Source organism: Gymnoscopelus braueri (genome assembly GCF_963280865.1).
Source record: "Gymnoscopelus braueri genome assembly, chromosome: 19".
NCBI classification, from domain to species: domain Eukaryota; kingdom Metazoa; phylum Chordata; class Actinopteri; order Myctophiformes; family Myctophidae; genus Gymnoscopelus; species Gymnoscopelus braueri.
This window is the reverse complement of record NC_137621.1, coordinates 12,697,111-12,721,264: the sequence shown is the minus strand read 5'-3', so window position 1 is coordinate 12,721,264 and position 24,154 is coordinate 12,697,111. Positions and strand designations below refer to the sequence as shown.

At 42.3% G+C, this 24,154-nt stretch overlaps 1 protein-coding gene across 1 annotated transcript in view; it reads left to right on the top strand.

Annotated features, from left to right (window-relative positions):
- dlgap2a (discs, large homolog-associated protein 2a) overlaps positions 1–24,154 on the top strand; it is a gene marked incomplete at its 5' end in the record, with an annotated part of 125,772 nt that overhangs the window by 16,127 nt on the left and 85,491 nt on the right. Inside the window, one exon of the mRNA XM_080413204.1 lies at positions 10,970–11,190. Within this exon, the coding sequence (XP_080269330.1) occupies positions 10,970–11,190 (221 nt within the window). The remainder of the gene's footprint in view (positions 1–10,969; positions 11,191–24,154) is intronic.

Below are 24,154 nucleotides of genomic sequence, written 5' to 3'. Positions count from 1 at the left end.
GAAAAGTAACGGTTTTGTTCATACAAGGTTTCCCCCCCGACCGCCACAATATAGTACATCTTATCTTACGCTTTGATAGTTCGCCCATTGTCTCCAAACTTTGCACAAAAATAAGTCATGGGTTGGGACATTTAATAGGCCAGCTTTCATGCTTTTAAGTGTCGTAATTTGTTTAACATTTTGACTCAAAGGGGTATAGGGGTATACGTGTGTGTGTGTGTGTGTGTGTGTGTGTGTGTGTGTGTGTGTGTGTGTGTGTGCGTGTGCGTGTGCACGTGTGCGTGTGCACGTGTGCGCGTGTGTGAAATAATACAATCTATTTGCAGAGGAAGGGGCTTTTTTATAGTCAGAATAATACAGTAAACTGTGGGTTGCAATGCTAGGTTGGAGCAGAGTGGAACTGTCCTTGGTGCTGAGTAGTGCTGGACGGGTGAGCTCTGTCCATGGTTCTATCTAAACCATACAGCTCCCTTATCCATGGAACAAATCATTGTTTGTGTCTCCTGATATAACATTCAAAACATTCATCTTTTTTTTCATATCCTCATTTCAACATTTAATGTTGTAGAATGTACAGTACAGTAGTAAATACAGGGTAGACTGTTTGCACTGTAACACTTGTCCGTGTTACAGTGCAAACAGTCTACCTTGTATTTACTACTGTTGTTGTGACCAATCATCAAGTCCACTTTTCAACAACTAACTGTAGTCATAGAAAATTTACACATTAGAGATGCATGACAGATAACCCTGCATTTAATCATGCCTGTGTTGTAAGAATGCTGTATGATGGGAAACGTGTGTAATGGTTACTAATGTAAAATCATAAGAGCTTTCCACTTACCAACAAGACATACAGTCGCAGTCTAGCAATGGGCATGGCCTCCATGTCCACTCTTGAACAATCGATAGAAAGGCCTCTCTGTATTTAAAATTATATTAAACGTTTGTTATGGATTTTATGTACAGGTTTTGTCTGGGCGTTTCCATAATTATTGATAGTTTGATCGCTAGTTTGATCATAGTTCATAGTTTCGTGATTTGTAATGCGCCCCCATCCAGTTATCACACTGGCCCGGGGCACAGTCCGAAGAAAGAGAAAAGAAAGAGTCAAGAGGGAAAAAAAACATAGGACAAGACAAAGAAGACTAGACTAGGACAACAAGAACTGAATGGGATTTTATCAAAACAAACTAATTGCAATTATGTGTTTGAATGAATCACTTACAGACAACAAAAGCAGCTCCTTTTAAACAGTGTAGTCAGTTATTCCATAATAAAAACGTTCATGGCATGCTGCTGGTTCTCTTTCCCCTGGAGAAGGCAATGTAGAGCTGAGGCAAGGTGCCAACAACTCATCCATTCTCTTGGCCCTGACCTTTGTTGATGGTGATTGGGAAAGCTATACCATGACAAGAGTCTTCACTCTGCTACCGTCTGGTTCTAAAGGTTCCCAGTCTGGCAGCTCAGTCCTGGTGATGTGCCGTACTGTTTTAACCACCCTCTGTAAGAGCCTTGGCTTGTGGTTGTGAGTAGATCTTTCTACTCATCGTCACCTTCCATACCAAGCAGTTAGCCATTGTCTTGCCACCCTGGGGGGTCCCCAGCAAATTGTGTTAATACAGCATCCCAATCATTTTAACCACTTTATCCATTTATACTTTGGCCTTTCAAAAATAGCAGATGTACAAGATCACAACGCGTCACAACGCGTCACTTCGTGCCGTGTTGCGAGCTTGTGCATCTGCTATTTTTTTGTTTTGTTTTTATCTTGAAAATATTTGGAAGATTTTGAATCATTATTATTACGTTTTTTACACAAATCTTGTCTTCTGGGGGTCCCTGTCACAAAACATTTTCAGACGGGGGTCCGCGGCCAAATACATATCAATTTGGTCTTGCCTTGCCACAAATAAGTGTCAAGGACCCTTATTTGTGTGTGTGTGTGTGTGTGTGTGTGTGTGTGTGTGTGTGTGTGTGTGTGTGTGTGTGTGTGTGTGTGTGTGTGTGTGTGTGTGTGTGTGTGTGTGTGTGTGTGTGTGTGTGTGTGTGTGTGTGTGTGTGTGTGTGTGTGTGTGTGTGTGTGTGCGCACACCAAATAATAATAGGTGTGAGATGACATGACAAAAAGTAACTGTAACTCTTATAGAGACAACACCTTCTGATAACACCTAAGGGGTGGCCATAGCTGAGTGGTTAGTGAGCCCGCCTGGGGAGCCAGACTCCTGGTTGTCCCAGGTACGATTCCAGGCCATAACAGTAATGTGTCGATGTGTGTCCCTGAGCAAGACTTTTAACCCTAATTGCTACCCGAGCGCCACATTTGGCTGCTCACTGCTCCTAGTTGTTATAGGATGGGTAAAATGCAGACAAATTTCACGTATGTGCAAATATGCTGTGACAAATAAATCCCCAAGGCGTGGGGCCTATATTACTTACTTATTAACACCTACTGCCTGGCACATGTAGCTACACACACACACACACACGCACACACACACACACACACACACACACACACACATACACACACACACATATATAGCACAAAGCAACATCCCTTCATCCGTACATAATGGTGGGAGGGTGTCGCGCTTTCTTTGCGCACAATTACACAATTACACTTTACGCATTTAGCATACAAGTGCAGGATTGGAATAAGCAGAGTAAGCATGAACCCTAGTCAACAAACAACAAGGTAAAGAGGCACATAAGTAGCCAATCTAGTGCTTCAAAGTAAATGAGTAAATTAGCATCTATTGACACGCACGCACGCACGCACGCACGCACGCACGCACGCACGCACGCACGCACGCACGCACACGCACACACACACACACACACACACACACACACACACACACACACACACACACACACACACACACACACACACATAAAGAAGTGGTTGGCAAAATAGTAACTCAACAGGGTCACAATATTACTCCTTGTGCATAGCTGTACACACAGGAACACACACATACAAGCACGTACACACACACACACACACACACACACACACACACACACACACACACACACACAAGCACGTATACGCGCGCGCACACACACACACACACACACACACACACACACACACACACACACACACACACACACACACACACACACACACACACACACACACACACACACACACACACACACACACACACACACAAAATAACTAAAACTAGAATAGAAAGTCAAAACCACCTTCTGCTCCTTGTGCTCCTGTAGCATTATGAACCTCACCTCCTGTACTATTTCACCATGCTCACCCTCAGCCATAGAAACAAGCTTCTGAAAATCACAAAACATCAAATAACTGACTCCCCACTCTCAGTGTGCCAGCCCTCATTCACTGCTACCACTCAGAGCCACATGACCCCCATGCCACCTGAACCACCCTGCTGCCACAATGCCACTCTGCCATAGCCTGGCATGGCCAGACTAATGTCACAGCGTAGATATTAGTCTGGAATCTCTGTGTGGAACCTGCATTTCCGAGGGGCAAATTCAAAAAATGCCTCTGGTGATAAACGCGCCCCATATTAGCATACTGGGCTCTGATTGGTCCCTCACCACTTTGGAGGGAGAGAAATCAGAATCAGAATCAGTTTTATTGTCACATCACAGGTTTACAAGGTAAAAAAGTGGGTGAAATTCTTTTTTGTACATCGTTCCCATCGCAACGTTAGTTTCCATAGAAAGAAGAGGGGGGGGGAGAAGAAGAGGGTGGGGGGCAGGTGGGAAGGAGATCAAAACAAGAGAGCAACAGAAGGCCAGACAAGTTATCTACATATTTACAAATTACCTGAGATAATAAAAAAACTAAACTAAGGTGCCTGAGCATAGCAGCAATGTATTGTATACTGTGCATGTTATACTTATACTGTGCATGATAGACAATGGACGTTAAGGTGCTTAGAGGAAAAGGAGCACAATAAAAAGACCCAAAAAAAGTCAGTGCGTTATACAAGGGATTAAGGTGCAAAAGGTCAGTGCGTGTCCACCTAGAGTGGACTGACCCTAGTATAATCCGCATGTAGCTCCATGAGGGAGTGCAACAAAAAGTAATTTGTACCTGGTGTAGTCCACAGGTGTGTCCGAGGGGGGGCTAAAGTCCAAGTCATTGTCCCTGGTATAATCCACAGGTGTGTTCAGGAAGAGCCAGAAAAGTCTGCGCCGCCTGCTGTCAGGCTGCTGAACTCATCCAGGCTTATGCCCCATTCAGCATTCTGACAGCAGCTGGATTGAAACTACACCAAAACCTGGTGGTGGAACTCTTGATACTGCGGTAGAGCCCCTTGCCCGGTCGCGGTCGTTGTAGGGGGTTGAACAGTCTGTGACTTGGGTGGTGCTTGTCCTTGATGATGCGCTTGGCTTTGACCACGCACCGCTTTTTGTACAGTTCCTGGAGCGCTGGGAGCTCGATTCCCATTATCCGCTCTGCCGATCGCACTACTCGTTGTTGATTTTTGGGAAATCAAATCTCTATTGAGAGGGGCCAGACCTAATCTGCCAAGGGCAATTTTTTTTGCAATGGCAGATTCGTCTGGATTCCCCAGGCTAACTCTGCCACCCTGCCCTGCATGCCTTCCCTTCCTCAACCCTGTGTGTGTGTGTGTGTGTGTGTGTGTGTGTGTGTGTGTGTGTGTGTGTGTGTGTGTGTGTGTGTGTGTGTGTGTGTGTGTGTGTGTGTGTGTGTGTGTGTGTGTGTGTGTGTGTGTGTGTGTGTGTGCGTGCGTGCGTGCGTGCGTGCGCGCGCGCGTGTTCACAATGCGTTGCATCGCGACGCATTGTAGATCGGCTATTTAAATCGGCTATTTTCAAATGGCCAAAATGTTGAAGTGGTTAATATATATTTTGTAATGATCAAAAACAAAAAAGTAACTAGTAACTAAAGTTTTCGAGTAAAAGTAATATTGGCCTCTGAGATGTAGTGGAGTAGTAAGTAAAAGTATTGAAAATTGGAAATACTCCAGTAAAGTACAAATACCTCAACATTTTACTTAATTAAAGTTCACTATTAAAGTAAATGTACTTAATTACTTTCCACCACTTTCAACCGACGCGCTAACCGACACATTGCGCGATGAAAATGAATGTGTCGCGTACCTCTGGAGAAAAAAATATCCTCCATGGTGGACAACAAAGAATGGATCAGAATCGGGACGATTGGAACATGATGTGAAACACTTTACAGGATTGATTGTTTTTCTTAAATTGAATAGTCTCACTATAATTTAGATAGATTCACCTGGGTCAAAGCTTGAGATGATCATGGTTTCCCTTATTTATAATGGAACCGTATTTAATATTTTTCAATATGTGACATTTTCCATCAAAGATCTTATTACTACTGTCACAGTGATGGCTCAGCTGTGGCATGTGGATGATGGCTACGGTATCTGCTAATGCGTGATGTTTTGACATTTCTGAACATTTATCTACTGACATACGGTCTGTCGCTGCCAATCATTGTGGCATAAATCAATTTAAAATACAGCCCAGTCACTGCCAACCATATCTCCTGAGTTCAATGCAAAAACAATTAACTAGACTAGAAGAGTCTAAGGCACTGTCCACACTAATGTGGATATTTTGAAAACAATTATGTTCCTCGATATTGTTTTATACTAGGGTTGTGTGAACAGATTTTTTTCTTTGTCTTTTTTTAAACGGAAGGCGAAAATATCCGTCTAGAATAATATCCATATACGCGTAGTTAAGGCGTGTGTGTGTGTGTGTGTGTGTGTGTGTGTGTGTGTGTGTGTGTGTGTGTGTGTGTGTGTGTGTGTGTGTGTGTGTGTGTGTGTGTGTGTGTGTGTGTGTGTGTGTGTGTGTGTGTGTGTGTGTGCGCGTGTGTTTGTGCAGAGCTAATCTTGCAAACCGCTGGAGCGATCAGCACCAAATTCATTGTACTGTACATGACTAATTCTTTCACACATTTGTTCAAAAAAGTAACACTCCCTTTGAAAGTTTAAAGCAATCACAATACAAAATGTTTGTGCTACAACACCAATACATTAACAGTGGATTATGGTCCGCAATGTTTGTTTTGAAGCAGAACAGAACAGAAAAGAGGTATAGGAGGCTTGTCAATGCATTCAACACATTTTTACTTTTACTCATGTTAGTGAGCCGGTTGGCCCATCGGTCAGGAGCCTGTTTACTTAGTGTGAGGCAGCTTGATGTTGTCTCTGTCGGCTGAAAACCTCATACTGTATGTCCAAAACTGTTTTCAAAAAAACTTTTCAGGATAAAAAATAAATAAATAGCAAACGTAGTACAAGTAGACAAGTTCAAAACGCGTCGCTTCGCACCGCGTTGTGAGCTTACGGATCTGCTACTTTTGATGCTTTTGTGTGACGCTGTAGAATGATCAAGTAGGCCATTCATTCACAATAAAATCACACCCAGTGTGAAGTGGGCGGTGTGGTCACAGTGGTCATCACAGTGATGGAAGAAGTGATGGAAGAAACCATAACTTTAAAAAAAACATATATGTTTTTTTTAAAGTTATGGTCCTATTTATAGGGCTATGCACATGTGTCATGTTTCCCTAGCCAATCACAGTCCTGAATAGACTGTGATTGGCCAATCACGGTGCAGGGTTAGGGGGGTACATTTGTGGCCAATCACAGCGCAGGATTTGGTGTGCAAATATCCAAACCTCACATATAGGGGCGGTTTCACCTCCCAAAAACACCAAAAGTTAGTATATGGAGATAAGAGGTTTCTGCCTGACAGTAACAATACAAGTACACCCACCTGGACATGATGCTGTCCCAGGGACCTCCAAACCGTGATGCCGAGTGCGAAGCAGGGAGGCATTATGTACCATTATTATAGTCTTATGGTGTGACTTGGCTGGGCATTGAACCGCTTCCTCCAAGATGAACAACAGCCCCTAAATTGCTTATAAATGTTTCCAGGGTGTTTGGGCTCAGCACAGAACTGTGGGTTTTTAAACCCGTGCTGGAGAGAACCCCGCTGTGATGCTGCCTTAATTCCAAAATTGTTTAGCTACTAGCTAACGTTAACTTCTGCTGCAGCTGACTGTCTGATCTTGAGTGCTGTCTTTTTTCTTTGGCAGGCAGTCATTTTCTTTCTCCGATTTATAATTGGAGTAAAATGACAGACAAAAAAAATGATTTGATGTTCAGTAATTCCAACACGCAGGCTACAGCAGATAAAACAAGCTACGTTGTGCAAATTCCTTCCTGTAACTCTGAAAGAATAGTGTTTTGTTCAACTGCAACAAGAATCTTCCTCATAGATTTGAAGTCTCTTTTGTTGCTCGAAATGTCAATATTCGTACAGACTAAAAATCCTTTTAACCCATTCAATCCAGGAACGCATTGCTGTCATTTTAGATGTCTTTGGCTATTCAAAGATAGCAGATATACAAGCTCATAGCTCATAAGCTTGTAGATCATTTGTAACATATGTTGTGCCAGGGACCCCCAGAAGCAAAGATTTGAGTTACAAATGTTCGCTTAAAAAATATATATATTCAAAGATTTGCATATTCACGATTTTTCCAAAAAATAGCAGATCTACAAGTTCGTAGTATCTGCTATTTGTGAAGTGGTCAGATGGGTGTGCCCTGTGCATTTTCAGAGCATGTTTCTTTTATTGATCAATCAGTCCAATTGTGTTCCACCTTGGATCAATGGAGCTAACTTAGTATACTTTAAGTTCTTATTTATTGGTATCACAGGAAGTCTTGGCTTAAGCCAATGTATACATAGATGAAAAGCTAGGAGTTTGGCGAGCCGGTTCTGCAGGCCAGGGATATTACAGTGACAGATAGATAGAGCATGGGTGCCACCACCTCGACCTCTGCATAGGATTTAATGATCAATGACAATGTCATCTTTTATGGGTTCACATCAGAGCCCATAAAGATGCATGTCTACATACTGTATATTACACACTGTACGTATATCTGCTGACAGCCAGCATGCAGCCCTAAGGCACCGCACCACAGCAAATCACACATGACAAAAAGAATGGGGGGGGGGGGGGACGGTGAGAAAAGAGAGAAAGAAAGGAGGGCTTTCAGGTAGAGAGAGCCCTGAGCATGTGCAACACACACACACACACCCACACACACACCCACACACACACACACACACCCCCCCACACACACACACACACACACACACACACACACACACACACCCCCACACACACACACACACACACACACACACACACACACACACACACACACACACACACACACACACACACACACACACACACACACACACACACACACACACACACACACTAAGCCCCAGGCTACTGTAGGGATGTATCTCAGAATTTCACACCTCTGTGTGTGTGTGCGTGTGCGTGTGTGTGTGTGTGTGTGTGCGTGTGCGTGTGCGTGCATGGCATGCGTGTGTGTTTATTTCTGGAACGTTAATACTGACTCAGCTGTTGCTGCAGTAGTCACGGTAATTGAACTCTGTTGTACTGTTTAACTAAAGCAAGATGAGAGAGAGCGAGAGGGGGGGGGGGCAGAGAGAGAGGGAGAGAGAGAGGACAGGAGAGAGAGAGAGGGGGGGTTGTGTGTAATGAGGTTGTGATATTGAAATGAGTCTATGAACTGTTGTACAAGAGAGGATGAAGTTTTATCCAGTTCATTTTAATTGGTTACACAACCACATCAAATCATAGATTTTTCTATTACCAATAGCGGCACTTATACTTAGCATTCATAATTGTACATGCTCTCTACACATAATGCGAACATAAAAGAATAATGGTACCGAGATCATAATTCTTGATGAAATGAGATGCACTGTGGGTAATCTTTGTGCGAATGCTGTACATGCATACTATCTGTGTGATGAAAACGAATGTGTTGTTTTCCATTTTGGTGATGAAGACAAATGTGTTGTTTTTTACTGAATATGTACGGTATATGTTGTCTCTGTCGGGTGGAAACCTCATATATGTCCAAAACTGTTACTTTTCAGGATTACAATTAAAATTGCAAAAATAGCAGATCTACAAGCTCAAAGTGCGTTGCTTCGCGCCTCACGTTTTGAGCGTGTGGATCTTCTACTTTTGATGCTTTTGTGTGACGCTGTAGTATGATCAAGTAGGGCATTAAATTACAAAAAAAACAGAATATTAGAATATGGAGAAAAGAGGTTTCTGCCCGACAGCAACTATCATTGCTGATCGGGTGGAACTTACGTGTCTGAAAGCATCACTTTTCAGGAAATGTAATAGAGGACCTGAGAAACAGCCGATCTACAAGTGACGCATTGTGAGCTTGTATTGATGGACAATTTGATGGACAAAGCTTTTGTGTGATACTGTTGTACAACAAAGTAGGGCATACATTTAATAAATATATAACCATTATTTTATACTTTGGCTATACAAAAATAGCAGATCTACAAGCTCATAGTGAGCACCGAGTGCTTGAACATTTGTGCAAAGCTTTACATATATTTTTGAAACAAAATTTCTAACTCAAATCTTTGCTTCTGGAGGTCCCTGGAACAAAATATTAACAAATGTTCGCTTTAAGAAATATATATACAAATATTTGCAAGATTTTTCAAAAATAGCAGATCTACAAGCTCACAGCAAACATGAAGCAACCTGTTAGAGAGCTACCATGAGGCCAATTAGGAAAAAAAATCCTTGGCCTGTCCTAGGAGTGTGCATGAAAAGTTTCACAGCAATCAGACAATTTATGGCATTTGGGGCAAAACTGAATTTAAAACATTAAAAATCAAGTATTATATCAAACAATACTTTGTTGACCAGGGTCTCCCTGGCTCTATAGTAGCTCTGCTAGTATTTCACTCTACAGCAAATCTTTTTCGCAAAAGAATAGCAGATCTACAAGCTCACAGCTGTAGATCTGCTATTTTCACTGAATGCACAATTGTGCGCCACAGAATAGGGACGTTATAGGGTATAACCAGCAGGAGAAAATGGGGTGCATAAAAGTACTTGACTTGTTTTTGAGGTCAGATGCAGTGAAAATATATCTGCCATGGTCCTACTCTATCTGCCTCAGATTGTATGCCTCTATCAGTATCTGCTAATAAATGGGACTGACAGTCTAGCCTGGTTTTACAACCATGCCTGAGTCAAGATCCTTCCAAAAAATAAACTTCCAATGATGTATGGAGGCATTCACTGACTCCATCAGAACAGTCTGCCCTGATCTGATGAAGGCCGACGAGAAACATTTGCATGTTTTGTTTGATGTTAAGGTGCAACAGTTTGAATAAAATTATAAAACTATTATGAAAATAATCAATTTTTGGTGGAAAATTATTTAAATAGTGAAAATAGCAGATCTATAAGCTCCCAACGCGTCACATTGCAATGCATTGTGAGCTTGTAGATGTGCTATTTTAGCTATTTTTTACGAGACACTGTTGGTGCGATAAAGTATAAAATCGGGCTTAAATGGCTCAGACTAATTGATTTATAAAAAATCTAATACAATCTTTTTTGCATTGATTCGTACATTGATTGTAAAAAAAAAGTTCAGAAGCTAGTTTGATGTCCAAAATAAATTGGTGAAACTGAGGCCCTGTCCCATTTCTCCCAGTCATTATTCATTTCTGGTGTCACAGTGGATGAGAGCCACCAAACATGTCTGGATTTTTAAAGTATGTTTGAAGTATGTTTTTGGGTTAATCCATTAAGTGCATCTTTGCAAATCTACGAATACATTATTTTGAAACAATTTTTTAACTTCAAATCTTTGCTTCTGGGGGTCCCTGGAACAAATATTTTACAAACGTTCGCTTAAAAATATATATTTTCAAAGATTTGCACAAATCATCAAGATTTTTCAAAAAATATCTTAAAAAAGCCACTGACCTATAAACACGTAGAGATATAATAAGAGTATACATTCTATTAACCAGTCCATTCATGTCCCTTCCCCCCCTAAAAATGGCCCACCACACAGGTGCCCCAGCAGGACGAGTGGGGGGGTTACCCGGGGGGAGGGAAGGACGACGAGATCCCCTGTCGGCGGATGAGGAGCAGCAGCTACGTCAAAGCCATGGGCGACGAGGAGAGTGGCGAGTCCGACTCCAGCCCCAAGACATCGCCGCAGAAGTCCGTCCGACCGGACGCCATGATGATGAAGGCTGTCATCAGACCCAGAGACCTCCTGGACTCCCAGAGGTACGTAAGACATGCACACGCACACTCACACAAGCTTGTAGCTTGTAGATCAGAGATTTACGGTGCAGGACATTGGCATATTATGACATATCTATTAAAGGTTTCATGGCATGCTGGTTTACAAAACCTTAAAAGTCTTAAAGATCATCATGGTCCTTCAAACGTGTATTAAAAGGTTTTAACTGAAAAAAATCCACTCCAGTGAGCCATGGCAGTTTTTTTTCTCTCTGTGTTCTGAGGCCTTTTCAGCTGCAATGAAAACAAATTTGACTGCGGGTGTCGCTGTTGAGGGATTTTGCCTGTCAATCATTGCCTCTGCCCCCCCCCCCCCCAAATGAGAAGGAGAGGGGACGGGCAGGGAGGAGAGGGGGCAGGATTAATGGACTCTGACATCAAAGTCCACGGGCCAATCACAGCACTTTTCTGAGCCCAAGTATTCAGAAAACCCCAGACCACAGAAAATCCACTGAATGTTTAAAGTTCTGTCTTTTTTGGGTGTAATTGAGGTCAGAAAATCTAAACCTTGAAATTTGATGTCATGAAACCTTTAAATATAAATCAGGAATAACTCCAACCCCTAACCCTAAAAGCACCTTCTCTAAAAGCCTAATCCTAATATTTTCATAATTGTAAAACTAACTCTAAAATAATAATAATAATAGATTTATCTTGTGAGGACCAGGAAAACTCTCCTCATAATGACTATTTCTAAAATTCTGCTGTACTTGTGGGGACGTTTGGCCCTCACAAGTATAGTAATACAAGCACGCACACGCACATATGCTCAGAGCTTGAAAAAACTAAACAATGCAGCAGATAAAACCAGTCCTTTTGGATACATTTCCCTTTCTCCATCTTGTTCATTAATTTATGTTTTTCCCTTGTTTTTTTCCTACAGTAGGTGTTCTCTTTTAATGCTTTGTCTTGATGTTGCTTATAGCACTTGTGCAGGGTACAGCACAGAAAACGGTGCCCTCTGTATATAGATAAAATCACTAATTAACTAATAGTAATTAACTACAAGTAATGTAGTTTTTTTTATTTGTATTTTGTATCGTTTGTATCTTTGTGTGTGCATGCGTGCGTGTGTGTGTGTGCGTGCGCACGCGTGCGTGCGCGCCAGTGTGTGGAGTGCGTGAATGAGTCCAGAGCTAATCTTGCAAACCGCTGGGCATACATTTACCGCTCAGCATCAAACTGTTTGTAGATCTACTATTTTCAAAAGATTTTTATACGTTAATTTGTATACATTTGAAAACTGTCAATATTGCATCACAATAACTTTAACCACTTCAGCCTTTTATACTTTGGCTATTCAAAAATAGCAGATATACAAGCTCATAGCGCGGCACCGAGTGCCGCGCTATGAGCTTGTAGATCTGCTATTTTCTGAAAAATTGTGAACTTTGTGCAAATCTTTGCTTCTGGGGGTCCCTGGAACAAAATATTTTGAGATGGGTCCGCGGCCAAAAACATATCATTTTGGGGGTCCTTGACATGTTTGAGAACCGCTGACTTACGGGAGTGTAACTCAGAGAGTGTACAAATGGAACCAAATGGACCTGTGAGGGTTTGATTCTGAGTTAATTTAACACAGTTCTACAGTGTAGATTGGGGTCTTCATTATTTGTTGCTGTTTGCAGTCATGGCTGTCAGTTCCCACCTGATGTTATGTGGGAGTCCAGACTTCCCCAGTCTGTACTGAATAACCGCTATCTTGCATAAAGTCTTCAGACTAGGACGTAAGTCTAAGATGTACAGGCAATGGGCATGGAGGTTGCGTTTGCCATATCGTCCGAGGAGGATGATTTGATCTCCCACCATGCACATCCTAGACATCCAACCTGTTGGGTATCTTCCCTCGGGCACAACCTTCCTCCAGGAGGAGGTCTCTGGATTGAACTTCCACAGGTCATTGAAGCTTAGGTGGCAGGTTGCGTTGGTGCTGCCCAATATGTACAGCTCTCCTTTGTAGGTAAAAGCTGAAGTGCACCAGCGACTTTCTGGAAAACGCTGTGCAGACATTGTGCTCAGCCAACAGTTGTTCTCTGTGTCAAACACTCTGATGTGTGTGTCCGCCTGTTCGCCACCAACTACAAACATCTTTGTCCCGATGATGGTGGCAGAGTGCCTTGCGGATTCCGGAGTGCCTCTGGTTTTAATCAAAGACCAGACCATTGTGGCGGTGGCTAACTTGTAGATGTCATTTGTGTTTCTAGTCATTCTGCTGTACTTGTGGGGACGTTTGGCCCTCACAAGTATAGTAATACAAGCACGCACACGCACATATGCTCAGAGCTTGAAAAAACTAAACAATGCAGCAGATAAAACCAGTCCTTTTGGATACATTTCCCTTTCTCCATCTTGTTCATTAATTTATGTTTTTCCCTTGTTTTTTTCCTACAGTAGGTGTTCTCTTTTAATGCTTTGTCTTGATGTTGCTTATAGCACTTGTGCAGGGTACAGCACAGAAAACGGTGCCCTCTGTATATAGATAAAATCACTAATTAACTAATAGTAATTAACTACAAGTAATGTAGTTTTTTTTATTTGTATTTTGTATCGTTTGTATCTTTGTGTGTGCATGCGTGCGTGTGTGTGTGTGTGCGTGCGCACGCGTGCGTGCGCGCCAGTGTGTGGAGTGCGTGAATGAGTCCAGAGCTAATCTTGCAAACCGCTGGGCATACATTTACCGCTCAGCATCAAACTGTTTGTAGATCTACTATTTTCAAAAGATTTTTATACGTTAATTTGTATACATTTGAAAACTTGTGAAATAGGACATTCTGTATAATGAGTACTTTCTACTTTTGGTACTTTAAGTACATTTAGTTACCAATACTTTTGTGCTTTTACTCAAGTAAATGTTGAATTCCTTTTACTTGTAACAAAGTATTTCTACATGGCTGTATTGATACTTTTACTTGAGTAACTCGCACAGCGCTGAGTCGGCTGAAGCGGTCTTCGTATAAAAATGCCTCTGTAGAGCACATCTCCACAATCGCTTTCACTCCTGCCCATAGTGGTTATCACAGACGTGAAAAGCTGAACCGTACATGTATGTCAACTAAACATTGACCCCCTGCAGCTTCCTCAAGTCCTGACGGCTGCAATCCACAACTTACACAGCCCTGGGTAGGCCACCCATGCGGCAGAGATATGCTCTCTGCTGAGCTTAACTCTGAGGAGAGTAAACCAAATTTAACCAAATATAGGGGTTTTGGTTACATTTGTCCCTCAGAGTTACAAATGGATAAATTGACACCTAGGATTTTCACTTTGCATTGCTCAGGGTTCTTTACCTCGATAATATCCATATATGCTGTCACCAACTTTCACCAGTAGCTTCTGTTCTCGCTGTGGGAACAAGATTATGAGATGAAGATGAAAACATTGTGAATTCTACACAAAATGTAGGCCTGTGTGATGGCTAAAAAAAGAAAGAAAAGAAGCCCGCTGCAATTGGATAGTAGTAGCCTGACACTCAGATTCAGGGGCTGGAGCCAGGCTAGGCTAGTAGTGTGGATCCCATAAGCCGGACAGACACCGATTGGTTTCGTTCTGTTTCACATAGCCTTTGAATTTTGGGCAGCAGTTACACTTATTCCCTGTCATGTACAAACTGTGATGACAGGGAGCAGTGTCACAGTTGTGTATTTGCTTGGACACAACGGAAAAGCCTTTATTATCAAGCAACCGTCAATTCTGATATATCTACTGGTTGCAAATACCACCACATAACAGAGCGGCAAAAAATTAAGGGGGGAAAAAAAGGAAAAGGAAGAAAACAAGGTGGGGTCAGATAATGGTGTGGCTTCCCTGTGGGTCAATGACATCATGTTGACGATGACGTCATATTGATGATGTCAGTCTTGCCCAAATATGGTGGGACAACAGTAGCTTGGCATGGCCAAACTAATATCAACTGTGTAGATATTAGTCTGGAATCTCTGTGGAACCATATGAAAAAAATGCCTTTTGTGATAAAACCGCCCCATATTTGCATACTGGGCTCTGATTGGTAAATGACTAAATGACTGACAGTTAGGAAGTGGAACCATAATGGACACTTATGGCATTGGTTCTCAAATTGGGGTCCGGGGGCCCCCAGGGGTCCGGGGGCCCCCAGGGGTCCTTGGGGGGGTTCCAGGGGGTCCCCAGCAAAATGTGTCAATATTGCATCACAATAACTTTAACCACTTCAGCCTTTTATACTTTGGCTATTCAAAAATAGCAGATATACAAGCTCATAGCGCGGCACCGAGTGCCGCGCTATGAGCTTGTAGATCTGCTATTTTCTGAAAAATTGTGAACTTTGTGCAAATCTTTGCTTCTGGGGGTCCCTGGAACAAAATATTTTGAGATGGGTCCGCGGCCAAAAACATATCATTTTGGGGGTCCTTGACATGTTTGAGAACCGCTGACTTACGGGAGTGTAACTCAGAGAGTGTACAAATGGAACCAAATGGACCTGTGAGGGTTTGATTCTGAGTTAATTTAACACAGTTCTACAGTGTAGATTGGGGTCTTCATTATTTGTTGCTGTTTGCAGTCATGGCTGTCAGTTCCCACCTGATGTTATGTGGGAGTCCAGACTTCCCCAGTCTGTACTGAATAACCGCTATCTTGCATAAAGTCTTCAGACTAGGACGTAAGTCTAAGATGTACAGGCAATGGGCATGGAGGTTGCGTTTGCCATATCGTCCGAGGAGGATGATTTGATCTCCCACCATGCACATCCTAGACATCCAACCTGTTGGGTATCTTCCCTCGGGCACAACCTTCCTCCAGGAGGAGGTCTCTGGATTGAACTTCCACAGGTCATTGAAGCTTAGGTGGCAGGTTGCGTTGGTGCTGCCCAATATGTACAGCTCTCCTTTGTAGGTAAAAGCTGAAGTGCACCAGCGACTTTCTGGAAAACGCTGTGCAGACATTGTGCTCAGCCAACAGTTGTTCTCTGTGTCAAACACTCTGATGTGTGTGTCCGCCTGTTCGCCACCAACTACAAACATCTTTGTCCCGATGATGGTGGCAGAGTGCCTTGCGGATTCCGGAGTGCCTCTGGTTTTAATCAAAGACCAGACCATTGTGGCGGTGGCTAACTTGTAGATGTCATTTGTGTTTCTAGTCATCCGGTCGTATCCTCCATAGATATACATGACCTTCCCCAAGACACAGGCTGAGTGGAAAGACCTCGCCTGAGGAACAGTCCCAGCAATGGTGGGCTTAGACCATCTATGGGTGTCGACGTCAAAAGCATAAAGCGTGTTGGAGTGTAGCAGACCACCAACGCGGCCCCCCCATATGTAGATGGTGTCTTCTATCAGCACAGCTGTGTGGCCGTAGCACATGGAGGGAACGTCAGGGAGAGACTCTCTTCCAGTAGTCTGGACTGGGGGCAACTGCAGCCAGCGCAAAGACACAGTGTTGAAGACATGCACATGAATTTGATCGATTTTGTTGTACGTGTGGGTCTCCTCACAGAAGTACGCTCCAAAGCAGTACACCCTATGCCTGAATGCTACAGCAGCATGATAGGCTGTGTCTGGTCCTCCTCTCTGACAGACTGCTCCGCACAACATTCTTACACCGTTTATCCAACTGAATACTTAAACCTGTCTCGCTAAAATAATACAGTGCTATTGTGCGCATTAGCACTTATATTGTTGGCCCAAACGTGCCCAAACGTCACACTTGTTTAGCCAATCCATGAAGCCGACACCTGTTGGTCTCCCCAATATTTGATCCCCATAGCAACCAAGCCAGTGCCAACACAGTGCCAACACAGTGCCATCAAGGGAAGAGGCTAGAATCACATCAATTTGTTGCTAAAGTTGTTACTAATTGATATTTTAATAATCATTAACTCATCAAGGTCGAAAGCTAGAGAGGACACCCAAGGGACACACAGGGGCGAAAACATAATCTCTAATCTCTTTTTCTTTGCCCCTTGGTGTCTGTATGTGTGTGTTTGTCTGTCCAGGGCTGATCTCACAAACTGCTTGACCAATCAACCAGTTTATTGTGCCAGTAGGTCAAGGAAGTACCTCCACAAATTGTTTATGCATATTGTGTACAAGCTTGCCCGGCAGTGCCGGGGTTATTGCATGGGTGAAATAGGTGTGCTTAGGTTTCGGTACTCATATATAGATATAATACGGTCTCCCGCAGCATGTCCATATTTGAGCATAATCCGGCTGCCTGCCCGTCTGCCACAACTTTAACGTCGCAGTAGTAAATAGGTTTTTATTTCACTTAAAACTGGTCAGCCACAAGACCACAAGACCCGTCATGATTTGGCAAATTATTAGCTACCAACTAAAGGAATTGCATAACTTGTAACATTAGGCCCTTAATATCCTTAATGTCGTTTTGCCTAGACTTGGTATGATTAACACTGTGTTAATCATGCCAAGTCTAATATTGCATATTAAAGGAACTGAGTCGAGCATAGGCTACAGGTAATGTGGCAGTTATATCTGTAAATAGCAGGTGGGCTGGGCTCAAAGATCAACACATTGGCCACATACAACACTATACTACTGTCACCAGTACTGTCACCAGTATGGCTAATACAGTGCAAATACATCATCCTATAAACATATGAACCCTGAATAAAAACGGTACTCCATCTGCAAAGTAGCCTACTTATGCCAATAAAACAATTAAACTAGCAGACAGTCACAAAGTAAGCAAAACAAACAATGTAACAAATAACGTAAGTGTCACAGCTTGCTTACGTGTAATATCCTTCACGCACATGTCAGGGTGATAGATAGACAGTCCTTGTTATTTTAGTTTGATCGATTTTCAGATGAAGAACTATACTCGTTAACATATCCGGCAGGGCAGATCAGAGAGAGAGAGAGAGCTCCATCCATGACATCAGGCTTTGATTTCCGTACACCATATATTTAAGGTAATGCAACTTGTATGCAAATAACAAATCCGAATGAGAACTCAATAAATACCTAGATTAATAAATGTATCAATAGAAAAATCTTTTCGTTTTTATTAATCAATAGATAAGAACTGGGATGCCCCCTCCCCCCCTGTCAACACGTAACATTAGAAAATGCCAAATCCATGATATTAAGCTGGCTTAAGACACCGTCCAGCAACAGGTCCTGTTACCATTAGAATTGACTAAATGCAAGAGATGTAACAAGCTAGATGGACACCATACAGTTGCTTCAGTAATAACCAAGTTATTATTGAATCAGATATACAGTAGCTGTTTTATATACCTCACTTTTTTATGTTAATGTCTTAGAGGACAATTAAACAGACACGAGACGCCACCATAAACATGTTGACATGACCTGTACAACAAGTTACTATAAGTCAACTCTAGAAAAAAGACTCTTTCATCATCTATTCCATATTTCATCTATTCCATAAATGTCATTTAGGGTTTTATTCTTCAGCGATTAATTTAATTATTACGGTACATCAAACTCAAAAGCCACAGTGCTTGTGTTTGACAGACCCTTCCTCAACCGAAGTCATTGTTGAGCGGACGGCATTGTGGGCTGGCACTTTAAGTCCTCCTCAAAGGGGCCTGTTCTCCTTTGTTCCCAACCGAATGTGAAAACAGTAATTATTACAGTGGAGGATTCAGAAACCCATTCTATTAATATGTTTTTAAATCTCCCCAGACCTGTTCTGTCAAAACCCAATGTGTCTGCCCGTATTCTGCTGTGTCAATCTTTCAGCAGACATTTACCAAGTAGGACTGGAGCTCAGTGTGAAGGTCTATTATGTGCCTTTGGCTCTAATACAGAAGAGACCCGGTTGAACATTGTGAAAACATATTTTTTTGATAGACAGAGTGAATGTTCCCATACTTTCAGTTGTTTTTGATTGAAAAAAAGTAATAGAAAAATCCTCCCAGCTTGGTGTCATATTGTACGTTCCTTCTGGAAATGAATTTGCTTCAACAAGTGTGTGGCCTTTATGCCTGGGCATGTTGAGGGTGACAAAAGGCTCATGAACGTGGCAGATTTAGAATGCTGTATGAAGGGAAAGTTGTGTGGGGTTGGCGAAAGGGTCTTTCTGTGTGGAGTTTGCATGTTCTCCCCGTGTCCCCTAGGGTAGATACCCTCACAAAAAAAACATGCAGTAATCCTGGTCTCTACACTGCCTCCCCCTGGTCAGCCGGGGCGCCTGATGGAGGGGAAAGGAACTGGTTGGAATAACGTGTTCCTTCCACTCGCTACGTCCTACCGGGGAAACTCCCCCCTGTCAGGTGATAAGAGGCGGCCTGCTCACTCCTCATGCGTTGAAGGAAGCATGAGCTCAGTACGGTGCTCTCCCCAGGCTGGCAGAGGGAGAGTAGCGCTTAGGATTACATAGGCAATTGGTGAAAAAATGGGTTACAAAAATGGTGCGAGAAAAAAAAGATGAAAGTTGTGATGTGATTTATGCAGTGATGGACAAAGTACTCAACCCCCAGTATTGGAGTCAATATGTACTATAGATACTCCTGGTCAAATATTACGCCACTACTAAGTGAAAGTGCAAAGTTAATACAAAGACATCATGAAAGGCATCACTAGGATATTGTGTAGACTTCGTGAGTACATCACAAAGACATCACAAAGACGTCCCAAAGGCATCACAAAGATATCGCATAGACATCGTAAGTACATCACAAAGGCATCGCAAAGACATTGCAGACAAGAATGTATATGAGACAACACAATTTTGTTTATTAAAATAGTGACTGAGATTTATTTCAAATGGAGCGTTTGAACCTCATGTTGAGATGACCTTGAGCCTCGTGTAGAACACTGATCGCCCTCACATGAACGTATAATGGCATTTTGTAATTGTGGGTTCTACTGCAGTGCTATGCCCAATTCTATCTCAATTATTCTCTCTCTCTCTCTCTCTCTCTCTCTCTCTCTCTCTCTCTCTCTCTCTCTCTCTCCTCTCTCTCTCTCTCTCTCTCCGTCAGCCCTCATGACATTGGCAGCTCATTGTGATTCAGCACAGGTTGTTAAATTACTGTTCTGTCACTCGCTGGCTTTCTCCTGGAAACACTGAATCCACAGCAGGCAACACTTGTAGAAACACACACACACACACACACACACACACACACACACACACACACACACACACACACACACACACACACACACACACACACACACACACACACACACACACACACACACACACACACACACACACATGCACACACTATTAAGGATCAGTATTTGTGGCGGTATCTACATTATGGGACCTGTCTTTGTGTAGTTGTGGTGGTGAAGGCGGTAGCCAGGTAGGGAAGGCATGATAATAATAGTAATAATAATATCCGCATCAGCATAATTCTATTCGCCAGATACCCTTCTACTTCTGACGCCGAAGCTTGGCAGTGGTGTAAAGTAACCAAGTACATTTACTTAAGTACTGTACTGTAAAAGTACAATTATTTTTACTTTACTGGAGTCTTTCCAATTTTCAATACTTCTACTCCACTACATCTCAGAGGCAAATATTGTACTTTTAGTCCACTACAATTATTTGAAAACTATTGTTACTAGTTACTTTGCAGATATAAATTATTACATTATAAAACATACATGAACCACTTTAGCCCTATTTTACACATAGGCTATTTGAAAATAGCCGATCTACAAGCACAACGCGTTGCATCGCGACGCATTGTGAGCTTGTAGATCTGCTATTTTCTAACGTTTTAGTACTTTTACTTTTGGTACTTTAAGTATATTTTGAAGCCAATACTTTTGTACTTTTACTCGAGTAACATTTTGAACACAGGCCTTTTACTTGTAACAGAGTATTTTTATATTATGGTATTGCTACTTTTACCTTGAAGTAAAATATCTGCGTACTTTTTCCACCACCGAAGCTTGGTTTTCAGTTTCACACATGGGTCCTCGTCGTTCTTAAACTGGATGCCTGTGTGTCGATAAACCCACAACAAACCCCCAACTCTTCCTCCCATAGAGAATACGTCCTGTGGCCAGCATAATGAAGCAGATCAATAAGTTGACCTGCCAAATGATGCGTTTTGTATTCATTCCCACCACGAGAAGAGAAGATTCAACAGGTTCCTCTCTTGTCTCGGTCCAAATTGCTCGGGTAGATTATATGACTCAGTGAGGGTTTGTGGGGAGGAGATATAGATTTCTACAGTGATGGAAGAAGTATACTCACATTCCACTTAAGTAAAAGTATATATAGTCTTTCAAGTACAAGTTCGGTATTAAACATTTACTTCAGTAAAAGTACGAAAGTATTGGCATCAAAATATACGTAAAGTACCAAAAAGTACAGCAGAATGTCCCATTTCACAGGTTTCAAATGTATGAAATGTATATAAAAAAATGAAAATAGCAGATCTACAATTGTAGATCTGCTATTTTCAAATAGCCAAAGTATATACAGGGCTGAAGTGGTTACTGTATGTTTTGTAATCAGAATCAGAATCTACAAAGTAACTTGTAAAAGTTTTCAAATAATTGCAGTGGAGTAAAACGTTTGCCTCTGAGATGTAGTGGAGTAGAAGTAAAAGTATTGAAAATTGGAAATACAGCTGTACTTACTTACTATACACCACTTCTTTTTTTTTGGGGTGGGGGACATCGATCGTGCTGCTCTCTTCTCTCTCCACTGTCCATTTTTATGAATGACCTGTAAACGGGGCAGTGATTCATGAGGATGCAGTGGTGGACGGGGCCCATCAGTCTCTGTTATTGTATGATAATAATAATGGGCTCTACCAGTGGTTAGGCTGAGAGCCATGCTGGTTCCCAGCTGAAAGGGAACGCTATTGACCAGTATGGATCACTGTGTGTGTGTGTGTGTGTGTGTGTGTGTGTGTGTGTGTGTGTGTGTGTGTGTGTGTGTGTGTGTGTGTGTGTGTGTGTGTGTGTGTGTGTGTGTGTGTGTGTGTGTGTGTGTGTGTGTGTGTGTGTGTGGCCTCAGTGGAGTATTATGGGGAGCTTGTTGAGGGATTTGTTCTAAACAGCAGGATGTTCCTCATGGGTGCTTCTGCTCCTCTGGGGGGAGGGGCATACTGACTTTGATAAAGTGAGTGAAGGGCCATAGATTGGACTGTTTTTTTTTCCAGCTGTACTGTATCACTCTAGTGTTGATTTTGACAGCAAATTATGATTCAGTTTTAGTCATAGTCTTTTCAATCAAATTCCATTTAGTTTTAGTCATATTTTAGTCATCAGATTTTTTTGTTGTCTAGTTTTAGTCGACTAAATATCATAAGATTATAGTTGACTAAATCTACAGTTGATTTAGTCGACTAAAATTTATTTTGGCGGTGCCTTGATGGCGTCGTAATGGCTGATTTTACACTTGGTTGCGTGCTGAAAATAGCCGATCTACAAGCTCACAACACGTCGCAGCACGATGCGTTTTGAACACCCGAGCGCAACCAAACATAAAATGACTTGTCTTTTAGTGGATTTCTATACTGGATCTCTTCTCCACTCGTCCCTCACTAACATTTTAGGCTAGTTATTATTTGTTGACGAAATTGTCAATATATTTAGTCATAGTTTCAGTCATCATAGCTTTGTTTTTATTCAGTTTTCTTCAGTGAAAAAAGTACTCGGTGAACATTTTTCGTCACAGTTTTAGTCGACGAAATCAACACTGCATCACTCACATTATCAATCATTCCCTATTTTGCGCGGCATCTTATGCCTTATGACCAATCTTATTAGCAATTTTTTATTTTGAAAAACAAAAAATAGCTGATCTACAGGCTCACAACGTGTCACTGTAGAATGGCTATTTTCGCTATATATATATTAAACAAAGCCTAATAAGATTAGTCATAAGGCATAAGACGCCGCGCAAAATAGGGCCCATTGCATTATGTTATAAATATGGATCCATGGCAGTTTCACTGTTACATTATAAACATTTGAGTACATACAGATGGAATGCAGGTATGTATTCAAATGGTACATACGTATTCATTACTAATGAATTAATTGGAGTCGAGTTAAATTACTTTCACTAAAAAGCATTCACATAATAAGATGTAGATTTTGGGGGGGTCATTTCGTTTTCTTTGAGGACTTTGAGGGCCGGTATGAGATGGTCACAGTGTCACAGTGTCCGGGTACGAGTGGTACCAGGCATGAAGGCTCTCATGGTGCTCGTTGAGACCGAACCAGAATGGATCTTTTGGAAGTGAGGGGGTTAATAATGTTAAGGAGAAAAACAGACCTGTCTGCATCTCTCTCTCTCTCTTTTTCTCTCTCTCCCTCTCCCTCCCTCTCTCTCTCTCTCTCTCTCTCTCTCTCTCTCTCTCTCTCTCCCCTCCCTCTCCCCCTCCCTCTCTCTCTCTCTCTCTCTCTCTCCCAGATGACCGGGTCATCCCATTTCCTCTTTCTTCTCATAATCCATAAAGAATTCATCACAGTCAGAGGACCTTTCAGCTGAACTGTGCACAGAGGCGCTGGGATGTTGATTTTTATTTTGAACTTTTCATTAATTATAATTTCAGAGCCACCCCTCTGTTACAACTCCACAGTGACATGTCAGTGTTCCTGCCACGACACTTGCACAAAGCCTGACTTATACTCAGTCGAGTGCCAGTGTCAGGCATCGAAAATAGCCGATCTACAAGCTCACAGGTCTACAACGCGTCACACCACCAAGATGTGTTGTGAGCTTGTAGATCTGCTATTAATTTGCGGCGCGTGACGTGGTGAGGAAAGTATCAATCAGGCATTTACAGCCGCCGAAGATGTCAAATTAATGTATTCATGATGATGGGCGCAGAGTGACATGAAGTCAAGCATTAGTCCCTCAGCGAGATGCGTACGTGAAATCAATCACTGATACAAGCGCACACACACACACACACACACACACACACACACACACACACACACACACACACACACACACACACACACACACACACACACACACACACACACGTGCGCGCTACACTCGT